The 19,551-nt window shown below is 36.4% G+C and overlaps 1 protein-coding gene across 1 annotated transcript; it reads left to right on the top strand.

The window, feature by feature from the left end:
• The first annotated feature begins 414 nt into the window (after positions 1-414).
• Positions 415-19,239, top strand: LOC137014442 (uncharacterized). Its single transcript, XM_067378751.1, has 23 exons — positions 415-540; positions 4,221-4,321; positions 7,059-7,646; positions 10,304-10,360; positions 12,153-12,200; positions 13,312-13,371; positions 13,753-14,229; positions 14,438-14,485; positions 14,592-14,659; positions 14,865-14,957; positions 15,047-15,084; positions 15,178-15,305; positions 15,823-15,940; positions 16,077-16,135; positions 16,850-16,894; positions 17,007-17,074; positions 17,231-17,274; positions 17,740-17,782; positions 17,891-17,925; positions 18,004-18,131; positions 18,232-18,346; positions 18,436-18,802; positions 19,144-19,239. Exons 2-23 carry the CDS (start codon positions 4,222-4,224, stop codon positions 19,237-19,239), a joined length of 2,823 nt encoding a protein of 940 aa, XP_067234852.1. The 5' UTR covers positions 415-540; position 4,221.
• Positions 19,240-19,551: the final 312 nt, after the last annotated feature.

The following is a 19,551-nucleotide window of genomic DNA, read 5'->3' as shown; positions in this document are numbered from 1 at the left end:
CCACCAGATCACTTTTCATTAAGTAACCACGGTAAAAGACAATAAGAGTGCTTTTTAAAAACAGACAAATTATCACAGAGCATTTATCTCGCACATAAGTCATTCATAGCCATAATTAGTAGCTACTATCAGGGAATTGAGAAAACAACATAGGATTATTGATTTTTTTAAGCGTTAATAATGAAATAATTCACTTAAGCAACAATGTCAGACAATAGGCTACAGTAAACACTGATAATATCATAACTATATGGTTTATGACAAAGAAAAGCGTCAGTAGCTGCTGACTGAAAAGACACCCAGTTTAGAATAGAGGAAGGCGTGCCATCCTCTTTTTGGAAACACTAAGTTCACACAGTAATGGGAGTGTCACAACCTCGTGAGCTATCATTTTATCTTTCTCTTCACTTGAAACTACGGTGCTTTGTTATTTTTCGTTACCTGTTCGTGATAATTCTTGACAAAACGTCGACCAACTGTGAGATTTGTTTCAAGCAGAGCCGCGAATTTAGGATGGCGAATCACGCGCGACGATAACAGGTGAGCGCGAGACTTCATGAACAAATCATGGCAGCTGTATTACACAAGTCAAACAAGAAAAATGTATGTATTTAATAGATTTTCAATACAGAGGCTATTGCAAAGTTTGAGCACAAAAAATAAGTAAAACATGGTAAAGTCAGAAGGAAAGTAGAAACCCATGCGCGTTGTGATGGATGGATTGACTGACAGGTTCAGCGGAGTTTCTGTTAAGTACTCAGACTGAAACTATTTTAAATAATATTTTGCTATTTTTTATATTTACTTTCCTCTATAAGATCGTATTAATTGGGAGACTACATGAATGAATTGTTCAAAAATAATAAAATAAAATGACTATTGGAAAATGGTCAAGTTATTACGACTTAAGTATAGGCTAGTTTCCTTTATGCATTAATATAAATTTAACCTAAAATCTTGATGCTCATAAAAAAATGCTCAATGGACATTCTTCAGCTACTGTGGTGCAGAGATGGAGGGTCACTTTGGGTCAGGTGATGAGACATTGGACAACTTTTAGGGTTTTGGATATTAGTGAGTTTATATAAGCCTACAGTTACAGTGCAATAGCACTACTGTTTTGTTTTGGACATAGAGACAAACATTTTGTTTTCCTTATAGAGAAATAAATAGATAGATTGATAGAATGTGGGGGGTTTCTGAGTTATGGGGACAGGTGTGACAGAATCCAGACTATTCTTATGAATGGAATTTGATGTCATATTTATTTTGGCTCTCTGTACCCCCTAGATTGGCAGGAAATTATCAAAAGTCTGCAGTCTATCAACTTCCTTTGAAGGAACAAATACATACCTGGAGATTATTATCAGCACATTTAAATCCCGTCCAACCTGTTTGCATTTAAAAATGATAATAACACACTGTATTAATTTGACTTATTTAGCCAACAGACTCCTTAATCTGATTTGTTTTAAACTTCTAGATTTCAAAAGATAAAAGAATAAAAGAATAACGTCCCTCCCTGATCCACAACATGCCACATGATGTAGGAACTGTGTACTGTGGTTTCCAATATTACTTTTTTGCATTGCCAGTCAAAACAGATCATGTTATTTCCTCGCCTTCTTTTTTTCTTTACATCTAAACAAAGAGAACAACATATATGCAAATAACATATATTTAAAATAGAATAAAACATTTCCATGGCACATTCACATGAGCTACAAGGAAGCTCATACCAATAAAATATTTAGATTGGAGCTTATCCAGACAACTTTATGTTTAACATAGAAACTTCCAAGATTTCTCCAGACCTGTGATTCACTATTTTTCAATTACCTGATATTTCCAGGTTTTCCATAACTTTGAAAACCCTGTTTAAAGCTTGCAAATCTGTGTCTTTGGCCATCACAAATCTGTGAACTTTAACTTTATCAATGCCTCTGAATCCGGATACTCATGAGCAGCAATGAATGGAATAAAAGATACGTTACAACATTCCTCACCACATTTTTCTGTTTAAAAAAAAAAAAAAAAAAAACCCTGAGGCTAAAACTGATTGTGTTTAGTTTTTTCCAACAGCTCAGAAAGTGCTACACTTAAAAATGTTTTCTTCAATAACCAAATTTTGCCATTTATTCACACACAAATTCCTTCAAATGCAAAGACTTATGACTACCATTTCAGTTCTCAAACATTAGTATATAAAAAACATGTATAACCTGAACTTTGATCAACTCTCTTTGTTGTTCATTTTCATTGTTCCAATGCAAATTACCTCACCTGGGGCCCTTTTATACATCCTGAGATTCTAATTGGAGTGGGAACGCTTGAGCTGATTATTGTTTTCATGTTGAGAAATGTGTTTTAATTGAGCTCAGGTTGTGATGTTGTTATCACAATTACTGAATGCAAGTGTTTACTAAATGAGCACACGGTATACAACCTCAAAGCCTTTGCCTTTTTGAGCTGATTTCTATATACAGTACAATTGTATCACAAAATGTTCAACGAATTCAGTTTGTGTCAAAACAGGTTTAAATCATTAGTTTAGCTGGTTATTCTCTGCTGCTATGTACAATATCTACACCGTTATATAGGTAAAAAGGATATTTAACTATTGACGGCTATTCAAAAGTAGCCATGCATGTCTAAGCATATAATCATGCCATGTGTGTATGCAGGCAACAGAGAAATTGCATGAAGATACTATATATGAAAATGCTAATGCATAACCAGGTGTATTAGACCTTGTTGGAAATTACAACTATAATGCTATAATATTTAGAAAGGGAAAAAAGAAGATAGAGGGCATGAGAAAGAGAGATTGTGTGAGTGGCTGAATGAATAAGCATTTAGACAGATTTGATGAAAGAGACTGCTGTAAGTTGAATGCCACTTTACATTAGACAGAATTACTGCCTCTTGCACACAGTTAGTAATTCCTGTCTGCTTTTGTCCAGACAGTAAACCAGGAGCATTTCATCAGTCTTATTCAAACACCCCCACACAGCCATTCAATCACTCTCAGCACCAAAGCCATCTCGGTCTGTCTTATTACTGTAAACCAGCCTCAGACATTTAATGTTTCCTGTCTTTTCCATCTTTAAATCAAGTTGGGCTTTTATCTCCTTTTATAGAGATGTGAATCACTATTGACTTTTGCAAAACGTCTACCGGACAGTATATTTAGCATGAGAAATATTAAATAAATATACAATATAATATATCTGTTACCCTAATTTGTACCAGAAGCCACAGCCAGCATTGCTTTTTCATAAATAATAAACCTAAATGCTACTAAAAATGTAAAAAGCAATAGCATATAGAAAATACAGGACATAACATATAAAAATATTCAGATTTTATACAGAACACACATAACTAGAGACAAAAAGCAACTTCTTAATCTGAATTGTTTTATAGATTTTAAAAGATGAAATCAATTCTAAAACTGTTGGTTAATAACATCCCTCCCTGATCCACAACATGACACATGATACAGGAACTGTGTACTGTGGTTTTCAATATTACTTTTTTTTAATATTACTTTTCAATATTACTTGTTTGTATTGCTTTTCTTAGAACTTTTGCAATAACCAAACTTCTACACAGTCACAACAGCATAGACCATGTTATTTCCTCTTCTTCTTTTTTTAAAATACACAATATATGTTACCGTAATTTGTATCAGAAACCGCAGCCAGCATTGCTTTTTTTCATAAATAATTAACCTAAAATACTGATGCTACTAAAAATTTAAAAAGAAATAGCATATATAGAACATGTACAAACATAAAAATATTCAGATTTTACAGAATATACATAATTAAACACTTGCAAAAATTAAAAAGAAAGCATCAAAAAGACAACATTCTGTGAAATAGGATATGTAAGAGACTTTATTTTATGAATCATGAATTGACTGGATTAAATAAGCATTACAGAGAATACGTTAGATTGAGATTTTTGTGACGTGCCAAAAATTAAATGAATAAATTGTTATTATTTTGATAAAAGACTCCAAAGACAGGTTTTAGGCCATAAATGTGTGTTCAGAACATAAACAGGGTCAATTTTAATTTCATGCTGACTGACACAAAGGAAGAGCTTTATAGCAGTAATGACCTTCACTCAGTTACGCCCTGTTATTGTGTCCGATGAAAACACATTTTCCTTTCTTTCTTTGAACAAAAGCGTTTCTTTGTTTTTCTTTGAAGGATGCTTTACAAGCACAGCAAGCACCTGAGTGGACGATACAAGAAGTCCGCACATCACTTTATCTGGCTCCTCTGTCTTTGGGTTCACCTTCTGCCTCAAGGTTAGTACAATATACTGCATTTTTACTAAACAAAGTTTATTTCTTCGAAAACACATAAAAAACAGAAAGACTTGTAAGGCTATGAAAGTCCAAACATGCCATTTAGGTGTGAGTAAAAGATTATCATATTTCATCTTGACAGGTGATGTTAACAGATACTAAGCTGCATGTTTCTGTATTTCTATATGAGCAAAGTAAAGAGATAGAGAAAGTCTGAAATACAATAAGTACAATAGTTTGGCTGAGCATCAAGTCCAGATATCCTCCTAAGACAGCATTCGCTTAATTGCTTGCCAGCACTCCTGTACAAGTCTATAAAACTGCTTCAAGCAGTAAAGCGATTAACAAGAATGGAAGGAGGCTGTAAATTGCAAACAGGCAGTACTGAGTCAGCTGTGCAGAAGAGTCACTCAATGCAGAAGAGAAACATTTTTAGGGGGCAGCATTTTTTTTTTATTACATTATGAAATCTGATCACATTTTATATTGAATTTAATAATAAACACTAATATTACCAGGAGAATTCACACACCCAGAGGGCGTCTAGCTGAAGTAGATCAAGAGAAAGACTGGTTGAGATCATTTGGAGGAGTCCAGTTGCCCGCAGCATGATGGTCCTAGCCTTAATGAATTAATCAGTATGATCACAGTGAAGAAAAAGGGATTTAGAGCATTTCACACCCCATTCCTTTAGAGAAACCACCAACACAACACAGAGCAGAGAGCGAAAAATGCCTAATTCTGTTTCAAATGATGGACTATACACTACCTTTCAAAGGTTTGGTGTCAGTAAGATTTTAAAAAATGAGGACACATTAAAGGGTTAGTTCACCCAAAAATGAAATTTCTGTCATTAATTACTCACCCTCATGTCATTCCAAACCCGTAAGACCACAAATAAAGATATTTTTGACAAAAACAGACAGCATTTTAACCACCACTTTCAAGGTCCAGAAAAGTAGTAAAAACATTGTAAAAATAGTTGACGTGACTACAGTGGTTCAAACTTAAATGTTACGAAGCAACGAGAATACTTTTTGTGCGCAAAAACAAAACAAAAATAACGACTTTATTCAAAAAATTGAGTAATTAATGACAGAATTTTCATTTTTGGGTGAACTAACCCTTTAAAATGATCAAAAGCGACAGTAAAGACACATAAAATGTTACAAAATATCGATTTTTCAAATAAATGCTGTTCTTTTGATGGTCTTTTTATTACATACACACATTTACGGTATCCAGTTGAAGGAAATGAAGTTTCAAATGCATGTCATGAGTTGTTTAGCTTTATTATGTTTAGTTCCTCCTCTTCTTGCTACATAATAAAGTGCCCAACATTCCACACTTCGTTTTTTTGATTGAAAAGTAGTACATCATCTGGGTGCCCGCAGTGCACTGCGCTTCACTGCATGAATGCACTGCTAATACTACAAGATGATGCAGAATAGTGCAGAAGTGGGCTAAATAGGAAGAACCTGCATGGTTACACTGTGATTCTTAAAGAAAATGCAGACATCTGAGAGAAAACAGAATGAAGGAAAGAAAAGTGGCTGAAAAACTAGAAAGGCGTAAAATGTTTAGGCTAGAAAAAGTAGGTTGTTACTGTTACTGGAATGGCATACTACTACTAACTATTCTATACTATGAAATAAATGTTGTTTAATTAATACCATCAGTACTTTTAGCTAGCTATTCCCCAAAACTGGATGCTGATAGGTCAAATATTGTCAGAATGACAGATGCTTGCAAAGAATGGAAAGGGTAGACACCATATTTGACACAAATGAAAACACAAATGTGAGGGATTTAAGTACAATCCATTCAGCTGTTTGCAGATTAAAAAAACATTAAAATAAGCCTTTACAAAAAGTTTACAGAATAGATGTGACCTAAGAAGACATATATAGAACAGAATGTACATCTATCTGTTATAATTAATTAAGGCATCTAGCCTTGCTAAAGTCCAGTAAATGCTGATTCATAGTTAGATGATAGTACTGTTTTGACATAGCCAGGTGTACCTCACACCTTTAAGAGTATTCATGGAATGTTAGACTAGCACACACACACACACACACACACACACGACATGGCTGTCAGTGTTACTGTCACAGTGGAACTACAGTTGTTCTTTTCAGGCCAAATCTGGGCCAGCCTGTTTTAACTGGTTGTTTGCTTGTCAAAGCATCAAACAGAAGCATTATGAAATTGACAGGCCTCATGGGGAAGTGATGAGTAAACTGGACAGGTATGAGGGAATTAAAGGTAAGAATTAATGTGAAGGTGTGCAAGTTTTATGAAGATTTAACAGAGCAGAATCATTTTCTTGATAAGACCAAAGGTTACACTGTCTTTATAAAAGTTCTTAATGGGTTATATATGGTAAATGTCAGTGGTCATACAGCCTTTGAAAAATGTTATTATTCTGCTAACCTTTTCTTAAAAATAACCAGGCTAAATTCAACACGAAATAAAAATCGACCCCATTTACTTTTTTAATACATGTTCCAGGTCTTATTGTGAACAATTTGTTGTGCATGTTAAGGTGCAGTCGCATTAGCAAAATTCCATAGCAAAAATTGGTAAATGTGACTCCACCTTCATTCCAAAGAAGCATTTGAAATATTTAATCAAAAAGTACATCAGCTTGTTTACTAATGGACTGATACCAATAACATTAAAATTACCTTTAAAAAAGGTAACAAAAATCATTTATCTTTCTCTCTTTCCCAAGTGGATGGCTTCTTTATGTCTGATGCTAAGGCTGTCTTGCAAGCATGTGATGACCACTGGACTTTACAGGGGCAGCGGCGTATACCTGTGCTCTTCCAAACAACAGTATGCGTGGACGTAAAGGTCCTTTCCCCAGGCGAGTGGACTGCATTTAGCTATGTCTCGGCCCCCGCACCCCGCTATGAGCTGGCCCTGCAAGGGGATCCAAACAACCTGTACGCATGGCTGTTGGGCGTACGCCACCAGTTCAATGTCCAGCTGACCACTCATCGCTGGTACCACATATGTCTACAGTGGGACGCCCCTCAAAAAAGCTTCAGCCTGACAATAGATGGGAACTCTGAAGTATATCAGCGGACGGCCATTGCCAAAGCAATCCCCCCTTCTGGACGTCTTCTGCTGGGTTGCCAACCAAATGAGGCCTCCCTTAAGGTGAAAATGGCCACGGTGGAGCTCTACCTTTTCCGCATATGGGACGATGTAGGAGACCACAGGGTATGTGAGGACGGGACCGTGATTGCTTGGGACTCGCAACTTTGGGCCTTCACACGACCCCAGGCCAGAGTCCAAGATAACACGCTTCAATGTGGTGAGTACAGCGGATTGACATGAGGTGAGCCCATTTAACTGGTAATGGATAAGAGAGGCAGTCTGAAAATAGCAGTGATCATTTGCATAATGACTGTGTATTAGTCAGCGTCAGATCAACACCACAAACTATAAACAGCCTGAAGCTCTGAACCAAAACATCTTCAAAGCTATTAAAAGCCTTAATGTTGAACTACCTAAACAAATGTCTTGCTTGTAAAGAACTGCATGTGGATTAGTTGGGACATGTTTAGTTGTGTAGTGACATCATATACATGCATGATGAAAATGATGCATGATGTTTTGATGTTGCATGATGATTTCACTAATTTAACTTAGCAAGAAAACTTACTTTCATGCATGTATTATTTATAGATAAAATAACGATCCTGTTGGAAAATCTAGCTTTAGCTGGTAGCTGAACAAGGTAGCTGGTTTCTAGCTGGTCCTAGGTGGTCATTAGCTGGTTGACTAGCCACCATATTCAAAAAACCAGCTTGACCAGCTAGTAACCAGTTTGTTGCTGGTCCATAATGATCTACCAGCTTGTAGTAGCTAATGACCAACTTGAAACATAACTAGCTAGGACCAGCTTATGACCAAGTTGAACTACCTAATTACTAGTTACAACTACTTAACTACCATTTTGGACCACCTAACAACTAGGGATTTGCACCACAACCAATTTCTATTATGTTCAAACAAAAATACTACAAAAATTTCTACAAAAAATGTAAACGACTAGTATTTCCAATGGCGACTAGCAGCAGCAGTATTGTTTAGTCAACTAGTCTCACACATCCCTACTAATAACTAGATAGGATCAGCTAAAGAGAACCAACTAAGGATGAGCAAGCCCAGCTAATCACCATTTTGGACTAGGTAATGACCAATTTAGACCACCTAATGACCATCTTTAACCAGCTAGAATGCTTAAGATGGATTTTCCAACAAAGGAGTCTAGCCTTGCCTGTTTCCTGCATCAGAATTTATCTATCAGGTATCTATCACCTGACCATTTTTCATGTGAAATCTGCGTATGTATACAGGAAATCTGCCTTAATTTTATTGTTTTTTAACTGCAGTAAACAATTTTTCTCAACTTATATCACTCATACACTATATTGCCAAAAGTTTTGGGACGCCTGCCTTTATGTGCACATGAACTTTAATGACATCCCATTCTTAATCCATAGGGTTTAATATGGAGTTGGCCCACCCTTTGCAGCTATTACAGCTTCATGGGAAGGCTCAGGGAAGGCTTTCCACAAGGTTTAGAAGTGTGTTTATGGGAATTTTTGACCATTCTTCTAGAAGTGCATTTGTGAGGTCAGGCACGAGATGGCCTGGCTCGCAGTCTCCGCTCTAATTCATCCCAAAGGTGTTCTGTCGGGTTGAGGTCAGGACTCTGTGCAGGTCAGTCAGGTTCCTCCACACCAAACTCGCTCATCCATGTCTTTGCTTTGTGCACTAGTGTGCAGTCATGTTAGAACAGGAAGGGGCCATCCCCAAACTGTTCCCACAGTTGGGAGCATGAAATTGTCCAAAAAGTCTTGGTATGCTGAAGCATTAAGAGTTCCTTTCACTGGAACTTAGGGGCCAAGTCAGGCAAGTACCGTTCTCCTGGCAACCACCAAACCCAGACTCATCCATCGGATTGCTAGACAGTGAAGCATGATAGTCACTCTGCTCTAGAGTCCAGTGGCGGCCTGCTTTACACCACTGCATCGAACGCTTTGCATTGCACTTGGTGATGTACAGCTTGGATGCAGCTGCTCGGCCATGGAAACCCTTTCCATGAAGCTCTCTACACACTGTTCTTGAGCTAATCTGAAGGCCATACAAAGTTTGGAGGTCAGTAGCTATTGACTCTGCAGAAAGTTGGAGACTTCTGCGCACTGTGTGCCTCAGTATGCACTGACCCCGCTCTGTGATTTTACGTGGCCTACCATTTTATGGTTGAGTTGCTGTTGTTCCTAATTGCTTCCACTTTGCTATAATACCACTAACAGTTGACCATGGAATATTTAGTAGTGAGGAAATTTCACAAATGGACTTATTGCACATGTGGTAACCTATCACGGTATCATGCTTGAATTCACTGAGCTCCTGAGAGTGACCCATTCTTTCACAAATGTTTGTAGAAGCAGTCTGCATGCCTAGGTGCTTGATTTTATATACCTGTGGCCATGGAAGTGATTGGAACACCTGAATTCAATGATTTGGAGGGGTGTCCCAACACCTTTGGCAATATTGTGTATCTCAACTCATTTAACATTCTTCTGATATGTAGAATCATTGGAATAAAGATATTATACATGCCTTTAGTCAACAAAAAAAATCAGTAAATACATATCAGATCAAATCTGGCTTCTCTGTTCAAGAAGTGAATGAGCTCACCTTGTAAGACACATGCCTTTTCTCCTTCACAGGAAATTATGCAGTCAAATCAATTTCAAATATCCTACAGGATATTTGAAACATTTCAAAACACACCCAGATGCCAAGGCTAGATTGAAAACCTTGGATGTCTTGATTAAAATGATCAGATCAGATTTTGATGCAGGGTACAAGTAAGGCAGTTGTAACAACACTCACTCGCTCTTGACTTTCTATCATTTGTGCATGCCAATTCTATTTCTATATTTCATCTTCTAGGCCTAGGGCATCTGCGTATGAAACGCGATGTACCCGGAGCTACAACCCCATTCGACAGTAAGTGCAGTGCAAGTGTGAATTCACTTCACTGAGTAGTATTGTAGTGTGGTGGTGGGTAACTGTCTTGGGAAAGTTGCTTCCCGAGCTATAAGCTATAAATAAATTATAGTTGCTGATTTTCTAACACAAAAACATTGGGTTATATCCCCGTTATGAATGAATGATCTCATTAAGAGTGACAGCATTAAGGCCTTGATAAACTCACGGCAAAGTTCTTTTTTGTTGTTTGCTTAGGGTGAAAAGAAATGTGTGAAATACCTGATCAGACGCAAACATTCAATGCTACCCATGCTGCTAGATGCTGTGTGCTTTACATTCAACAACAAATTAAACACACAACAAAAATAACAGCAGTGATAAAGCAGCAACTAATTAAAAACAAAAAGTTAAGAAAGCATAACGATTATTCAAGTCATGTCACGTTTGTTTATACAGCACTTCAATGCATTGCTTTAAAGTGTCGATTTCAATAAGAACATTCATTTTTCATTATAAAGCAGTTCTCCAATGTGTGTTCATGTTTTTACTCACGGATGTCTGACCTAGAACAGAAAAAATGAACCAGAGATTTCCAGGTGAAAGAAGGAAGAGCCTTTAGAGCACACCTACCTGTTGTGTAATCACCACGGACCAATGGTAGTTCAAAGGTGTTTACCAGCCAAGCTGTTTTGAAATCCCGAAACAAACACCAAACAAACGTTTTTGCCTGATTTTGTTCGAAATGACGTCACTCTAATTTTTTCTTCGATTTAGCTTGAAGTATATCAGGGCTTTTAAAATTTAACAGATACTGTATAAACTAAAAATTGGTTTAAAAAAGTTGAATATTTGGAATATTTAACTAAATATTTCATTTAAAAAAAAAAAAAAATCTGTGAATCAGTTCATTTACATCAGGGGCTTTCATCCTGTACCTGGGGCCTCCCAAGCAATGCATTTATTCATTTATTGGTCATAGTACACTAATTCAGCTGTTTTAAATAAGCGATAACATCCAAAACGTGCAGTACTGTGGCATGTCCAGGACTGGTTTGAAAACACCTGATTTACATGAACTGTCAGAACAAACGGAATCATCATTTCCATCATTTGGAAAACAGCTTGCTTGGACAATCTAGACAGGACACAAAGAAACAAAATGAATAAAATATCTGAATGAAATATCAAAAAGTGAAATATCTAAAACACTCTAAGCAGAAAGTTAGTAACCACACCTGTATTATATATTTAAATTTAGAAGGCATCATTTACTCCATAGTTTACAAGTAAATTTACATAATAAGAATAGTTGCCAGGAATCAGTACTTCTCGTGATTGTATGATGGTGCTTCTCTTTAACGTCAGATGACATTTCCACTTCTCTGAAAATGCAGCTCTTCCTTTTGTCCTCGATCTCATGGCATGCTGCACTAAAAAGGCATGTATGTTCCAGCAATAGTGCATGACACAAACTAATGTTTTAATGGGGGAAATAGGTGATCTTGTGCTTCTAAAGTTACACTGGACAAGGATGTGGAAAATGTATGTAGTACAATAAATCAGCTGTATCTGCACATCATTATCATCTTGATGATCAAAGATTAGGAAACATGTCAATCTGACAAGAATCACTCCACTACTAAGCTATTTCACATTTTTAATTTGAATTGACACTTGTGCAGTTCCATGTCATGTAGTCATGTAGAATCCTGTAAAAAATAAACATTAAAAAAGAAACTTTTTTGTAAAAAAAAAAAAAAAAAAGTACTTAATGAAGTATAACAACTGTGTATATTTTTTCCACTTATAGCATCCCAAAGTGTAGCCACTAGCCGAGAGTTTGATCTGACATCTCAAAGTAAGTGTTCCATCTTTGCTTCACCAATATAAATGACATTATATACATATAAATACATAATTTGTACATAACTTTGTATTTTATTAATTATATATAAAATAAAATAAAAACATAACATAAACATAAACCTTTGTATGTTGTTTACATATAAATATATATATCGTCTTTGTCCGATGATAACCACGTATGTCCATTTTGCCGATTTTGAGATTTTTCGACGGATTGAATGTCCAGGTTCATTTCCGTATACAGTATGCTTCACATATCTAAATGGCCAATGAAAAGTTGTGAAATCATGTCATCTGATTTTCACGTATGTCCATTTGGTGTCAAAGCTGTCAATCACGCCGCGTATCTCCCGCCCTGTGGAAGCATCTCGCCGATCTCGTGAAGTTTCATCGAAGCTCAGCACTGGATAGCCGAATAACACTGTGAGGTTACATTGCCAAATAAACATAGCCTGGTGAGACAATGACTTTCCTTTATCAAGGTAAACGTTTCCCCCCTGACGCCAGACGTACGTCTAGGAGTGACAAAATTACGGTAGGACTGTGCAAACAAAGTATCTGTCTAGCATTACCATGTCAGTGTATTGATTCATTGTCCCTTCATAGTTTGCAAGAGACATTTAATACATTTATAATTAATATTAAATAAACTAAGCGTATTTAATAAACTAAGACGTAGGCTATTTAATAAACTGAGCGTGTTCATCTGTCAATATGAAACGCGACTTGGCCATTCTAATTAATGATCGGAAGAACGCGTATCGACCACCGTTATTGTAAAATATGCACGTATGTCCATTTAAACTCAATTTTGGTCAAATGTGGATTATATCATTACACTGGCAAGAATATGGTTACATGTAAAGATGCCGTACCAAGTATGACAACGCTACATTCAACTGCTTTTGAAATACAGTGTTTTTTTCACTTCCTGAAAAGTAACTGTTTTGGACATACGTGAGTTTCATCGTGCAGCGACGATATATATGCATGCATGTATGTATGTAATTATAATTGTACTTTGTGTATATTTGCATTTTTGATTTACATATAATTTGTTTGGTGGCATGTTGAATGACAGTTTGTCTCTTCCACCCTCTAAGGTCCACTCTACTCAATTTTGTCTTCAATATTTACCAGTGCACAAAAAAACACAACCAAAGGTCAGTAAACAGATGCAAGAAGATGCTGCCAAATATCAAAAGCTGGAGTGGCTGACTATTAATCTAACAAGATTAGTGAGGTTGACTAGTTCATCTAAATTTATTTATTTATTTTTTAGCAATAATGCTAAAAGGGGATAAATCTAGAAAAGGAAGTTCTCTGAGAGGGTTTTAACATGCATTAATTCATTCCTGTTAAAGCACCACTGCTATAGTCATCAAAACTTGTTGATTCACTTTTCACTTCACTTCAAATCGCATTGTTCTCATTTTTATGCATAATCTGTAGTGCTATAGGGGCTTTCACACCTAGCTGTTATAGGAACTCAGTTATAGGAACTAGCCACAACTAAACTAATTAATTTAATTTTTTTCACACAGGAGAGAACATTCTAACTTCCAGTCAGGTCTCTGCTTTGACCTCTCAAGCCACAACCACAGCGAATCCTGCAGGACTCACTACAACAACTTCTAAACCTTCAATGAATCTCACTACACCAACACAAATTCCGCTCACATCAGCTACCACATCACACACAACCATTACACCCGCCACTCAAGCTCTGACTAGTTCAGCTCTTAATAACACAAATATTATGTCAACTACTGGTGGATTAAACACGTCGCCTTCAACACCGGCCTCAACTATGTCTTACGTAACGACTCAAATGACCCAGAGCACATCAATATCTGCCCAGACACTTTCAAGCAATCTTCAAGCAGTCAGTGGTTTCGGTACCTCTGAAAAAATAGCCAATCACACGACAGTAAGATCTCCCATTGAACCAACTGTCATGACTCAAGTAACCAATCAGACAGCAGTTCTACGAACAACGACGTCCAATGCATTATTCACAGGTATAGCTATTATCACTACATTCTGATTATGTCTTTTTTCTTCTTTTTTGGAAAAAGACAGATGGCTTCTATTTCGGTGATAATTACAGGATATTAAATTAAATTCCTTACCCTCATTCTCTCATTCTGCCACATATTACATAATTTATACATTATAAAATTAATCCTGATGTTTCAATGCTTTGATGTGTCTTTTCATTTCATTCAGAGCCATTTGAGGTACAGTGTAACTTTTCCCAATACTGCGCTAATGAATGTAAGAATGTTTAGACAAAGCCTATTTTATTCTCTGAAGACATAATTAAGATTCAGTAGGGTGATTCCTGAGGAGGTGTAATAATATCGCTTTTCTTCCATCATAGCGTCATACTACTGGATGCTTGTGGAGGTGTCTGATTCTAATATGACAGAGGAAGCTATTCAAAGATGGGTATGAATACTTTTTTATTAATAATATTTTAATAGTAATAATAACAGTTATTGTAAAAACATTTCATTTGTACCATCAATAATAATAAGTATTATTAGTATCATAAGGAACAGTTCTATAATAACAATAATATCTTTATTTTTGTATATTTTTTTCTATATACTAATAAAGTGTTTTTCTTATTTGTGATGCCCCCCATAATCAGTTTTTAGATCTTTTTAACATGACCATCTGCTCTGCTGAAGATTTAACAACAGAAAACAATATTACATCATACCAAAATGACACAGTCTTTGTGGTAAGTAGTATTTTTTTAGTATTTAGTATTTTTAACTTTGATGTTGTCCAACATTGCATCATTATAAAATGTATTTTTTATTAATATAGACTGCTGAGGTTAGATGTGGAAACAAGCAGAACATCCTGTAAGTCTAACCCAAATCTCTAAGCTACACACCAAACATGATCTCACTGTAATTCTACATCAAGTAACATTGCTACTGCCCCCATTCTTACAGGCCGACAAACTGCACTGTGCTTCTACAGCTGAGCCAGCCTGTGAATACATGCATCCTCCGTGAGCTGGTGGGAAACTGTGCATATATCAACTCATCAATCCAGCTTCTGGGAGATGTAGAAAGAGTGGGTGAGTGAGACAAAATATATCATAGACATAAATATGGACTTGATTAAAGGATAAGTTCACTTCAAAATTAAAATTTACTGATCATTTATTCAAGATGTTTATGTCTTGTTTTTCTCTTTAGTCGAAAAGAAATTAAGGTTTTTGAGGAAAACATTCCAGGATTTTTCTCCATATAGTGGATTTCACTGGGGTACGGCTGGGATCATGTAGAGCCCTTTGAAGCTGCATTGAAACTGCAATTTGGACCTGACCTTCAACCCATTGAACCCCAGTGAAGGTCTACTATATGGAGAAAAATCCTGGAATGTTTTCTTCAAAAACCTTAATTTTTTGTCGACTGAAGAAAGAAAGACATAAACATCTTGGGGGTGAGTAAATTATCAGGAAATTTTGATTTTGAAGTGAGCTAAACCTTTAAGCAGTGGTGGCTTCGGGACAACCACAGACAGCAGTTTAATAGATTATTCATGATTAATTGTTCTTTTTTTAAGTCTCACAGAATGACTTGTGTTCATAGGAAAAGGCCTGTGCCCAGAGAACAAAATTACGCCCCCTGGAGATGGTTTTGTGCACTGCACATCTCCAATGGCTTATGATGGTATCTGCAAGACCCAGGGATCTGTAAATGTCACATGGTACAAAATGCTACTGATTACACACTTGCCACACTCTTATAGTAGTCCTGCGGCATGCAATTTGGAAGTTTTTATTGTTTACAACATTTGAGATTGTATTATTAATTTCCAAACGTTCTTTCTTTCTTTGCATTAGCTCTTATAATCAGAATGGCTTTGTTCCTAAAGACTTGGTTGCTAATCAGTCCTGCAATGGTGAGTGTTACAACTCTTTGGACTTAAAGGGCTAGTTCACCCAAAAATGACCCTCACCTTCATGTCATTCTACACCCGTAAGACCTTTGTTCATCTTCAGAACACAAATTAAGATATTTTTTGATGAAATTCAATAGCTCAGTGAGGCCTCTATCGAGATCAAAGCCACTGAACCTCTCAAGATACATAAAGGTACTAAAAACAATTTTAAAACAGTTCATGTCAGTTCAGTGGTTCTACCTTAATATCATAAATACGAGAATACTTTTTGTGTGCCAAAAAAACTAAATAACGACTTTTCAACAATATCTAGTGATGGGCCGATTTCAAAACACTGCTTCAGAGCTTTACGAATCGAATCAGTGGTTCAGAGTGCCAAAGTCACGTGATTTCAGCAGTTTAGCCATTTGATAGGAGATCCGAATCACTAATTCGAAACAAAAGATTCGTAAAGCTCAGAAGTAATGTTTTGAAATCAGCCATCATGAGATATTGTTGAAAACATGAAAGTGGCCTTGCCCTCAATAGAGGCCTCACTGAGCCATTGGATTTCATCAAAAATATCTTCATTTGTGTTCCGAAGATGAACAAAGGTCTTACGGGTGTTGAACGACATGAGGGTGAGTAATAAATTACATTATTTTCATTTTTGGGTCATCATTTTCTGACTAATACCAGTATGATGTTCAAAAATAAAATTTTGTTCTTCTTTAGTTGAGAACCAGCAACAATGTGAGTGTCATGTATCTAACAACAACGGTGAGTGAAACACAATGGATCTATGTATGAGTATGTTCAAGTATGTGTTGTAGACCAGTCGGACTCCAAGCCAATCAGATTCCAAGGTCTCTTTTCTCTACTTCTCTTTTAGAGACATATTATGCTGTTCGTCTAAATATTACAAGCCCAGATGTGAGTTTCACCTACGTTCAGGACAGGGTGAGTTTCTCAGAGAAAAGGTTTTAGTGAACAGGTAAAATGGCTATAGAAAGTTTAAAAATATTGCTATAAAGATTATTTCAAGATACAGCCATGGCTTACCTCAGTAAGTAAGAACATATGATTATTGCCTTATTCTCTTGCTCCATCTAATAGGTTGTACAGTTGAGCACTCCCTGCAATAAATCCAACATACCAGGGTATGTATGCAATTTGTACCAAATATGACACATATGTGTGTGTAGTGTAGTGTATTGTGTGAGTATATATAGTACACTACTGTTCAAAAGTTTAAGGTCAGTAAATTAATATTTTTATTCAGCAGGGATGCATTAAATTGATCAAAAGAGACAGTAAAGATGTTAATAATTTTACAAAAGATTTCTATTTCAAATAAATCCTGTTCTTCTGATCTTTCTATTCATCAAAGAATCCTGAAATAAATAATGTATGTATGTACTGTATATATTGTGGTTTCCATAAAAATATTAAGCAGCACAGCTGTTTTCAACATTGATGATAATGAGAAATGTTTCTTGAGCACCAAATCAGCATATTATAATGATTTCTGATGGAACATGTGACACTAAAGGCCGGAGAAATTGAGTAGGTTAATTAATATTTTATGCAATTTCTTTATTATTGGTGATCTTTTATGTTCATAGGTCTCTGTGCAATTCTTCTTCTGAAGTATCCCAGTTGTATCTGGTAAACATCCATTTCTGTTTCCCAACATTAGCAAAATAACCTTGTTACAAGTAGGTCACTTCATGTTTTCTGTATCGGTTCTGAAAGGCTATGTTTGATGCTTTGCAGGGAATGCACCTGGAATGTTTTGGAAAAGGAACAAGGTAAGTTGTACTTTCATGTGTGTGTTTTTGAGTGTCTGTATGCATTTATGTCAGATTAACACATCTATTATTCCTCAGGCTCTACACATGTATGCTGATTCTGCAGCTGTCAAAACCACTAGATGTTTGTACTGTTAGTTCTGCTATTGCCTTTCTTTGGAAGAACAGTACCAACATTAGTTTTGATGGATCGCTAAGTAGAATAGGTGAGTGTTGAACTGTAAGCACTGGTATTCCACAACTTACATCCAAGTGGTGTAAACAGTAAAAATACAAATATTTGTTTTCTGTCTCTCTACCACACAGCCATATGTCGTTTGCCCACTGATTCAGAAAACATTCCTTTGAACTCAACATTTACATGGCTCTCTGTAAATCTCAGTGCCAGCCAAAGCGATGAAATCAAAGACCAACTGAAATGGTAAATCTTGTATTCAGTCCAGATTTTACACTGTGCAAACTTTTTTCACTTTCCAAACAAACTTTCCACAATCCTGCTCTGTTTTCTAGTGCACGGGGTCAGACGTTTGCTGTTATTTTAAATGAGAGCTGTGGGATCCCACCTTCTAAATCCTACACAACTCAACTTACCTCTCACAAAACAAACATCACTTCTCCATCAATAACTACAGTCTGGTCACTGACCAACCAATCTCAAACTGCAGTCACACCATCCAGAAACATCATCAACACTTCTGATACACCTAATACATCCATCAACAGTACATCCACTCAAACAAACACTGTTTCACATTATACGACAAGCCTGCCACTCATTTCAACACTTGATATAACAACCCAACCTATCAATACAGTAGATACATCACACAATATAACAATCTCAATAGTCAGTACAGCAGGTACACAATCATCTCCGGTCAGTACAACAAATGCGACAAACAGTTTAAGAACCCCACCAGTCAGCACAACAGGTACACAAAACAATATAACAACTTCACCAGTCAAATCGACAGAAACCACACTCGATATAACAACCTCACCTGACAGTACAAGAGATTCGAATCTCAATGTAACAACCCCACCAGTTAGTACAACAGTTACAACACACAATATAGCAAACTCACCGGTCAGTACAGAAGGTACAACACACAGTGTAACAACTTCACCGGTCAGTACAACAGATACAACACACAATGTAACAACCCCACTGGTCAATATAACAGGTACACCATACAATATAACAACCTCATCGAATAGTACAAGAGATACAACACTCAAAATAACAACCTCACTTGTCGGTACAAGCGATATGACACCCAATATAACAACTCCACCGGTCAGTACAACAGATAAAACACTCAATGTAACAACCCCACCAGTCAGTACAACAGAAACCACACTCGATATAACAACCCCAAAGGTCAGTACAAGAGATACAACACTTAGTGCAACAATCTCACAAGTTCATACAACAGATACAACACACAATATAACAACTTCACCGGTCAGTCCAACAGATACAACACAGAATATAGCAAACTCAGCAGTCAGTCCAAAAGATACAACATACAATATAACAACTTCAACGGTCAGGACAACAGATACAACACACAATGTAACAACCCCACCATTTAGTACAACAGATACAGCAAACAATATAGTAAA

This window comes from Chanodichthys erythropterus, chromosome 23 (genome assembly GCF_024489055.1).
Source record: "Chanodichthys erythropterus isolate Z2021 chromosome 23, ASM2448905v1, whole genome shotgun sequence".
In the NCBI taxonomy this organism is placed as follows: domain Eukaryota; kingdom Metazoa; phylum Chordata; class Actinopteri; order Cypriniformes; family Xenocyprididae; genus Chanodichthys; species Chanodichthys erythropterus.
Note: the sequence above shows the minus strand (reverse complement) of the source record. Positions and strands in the feature narration are given on the sequence as shown.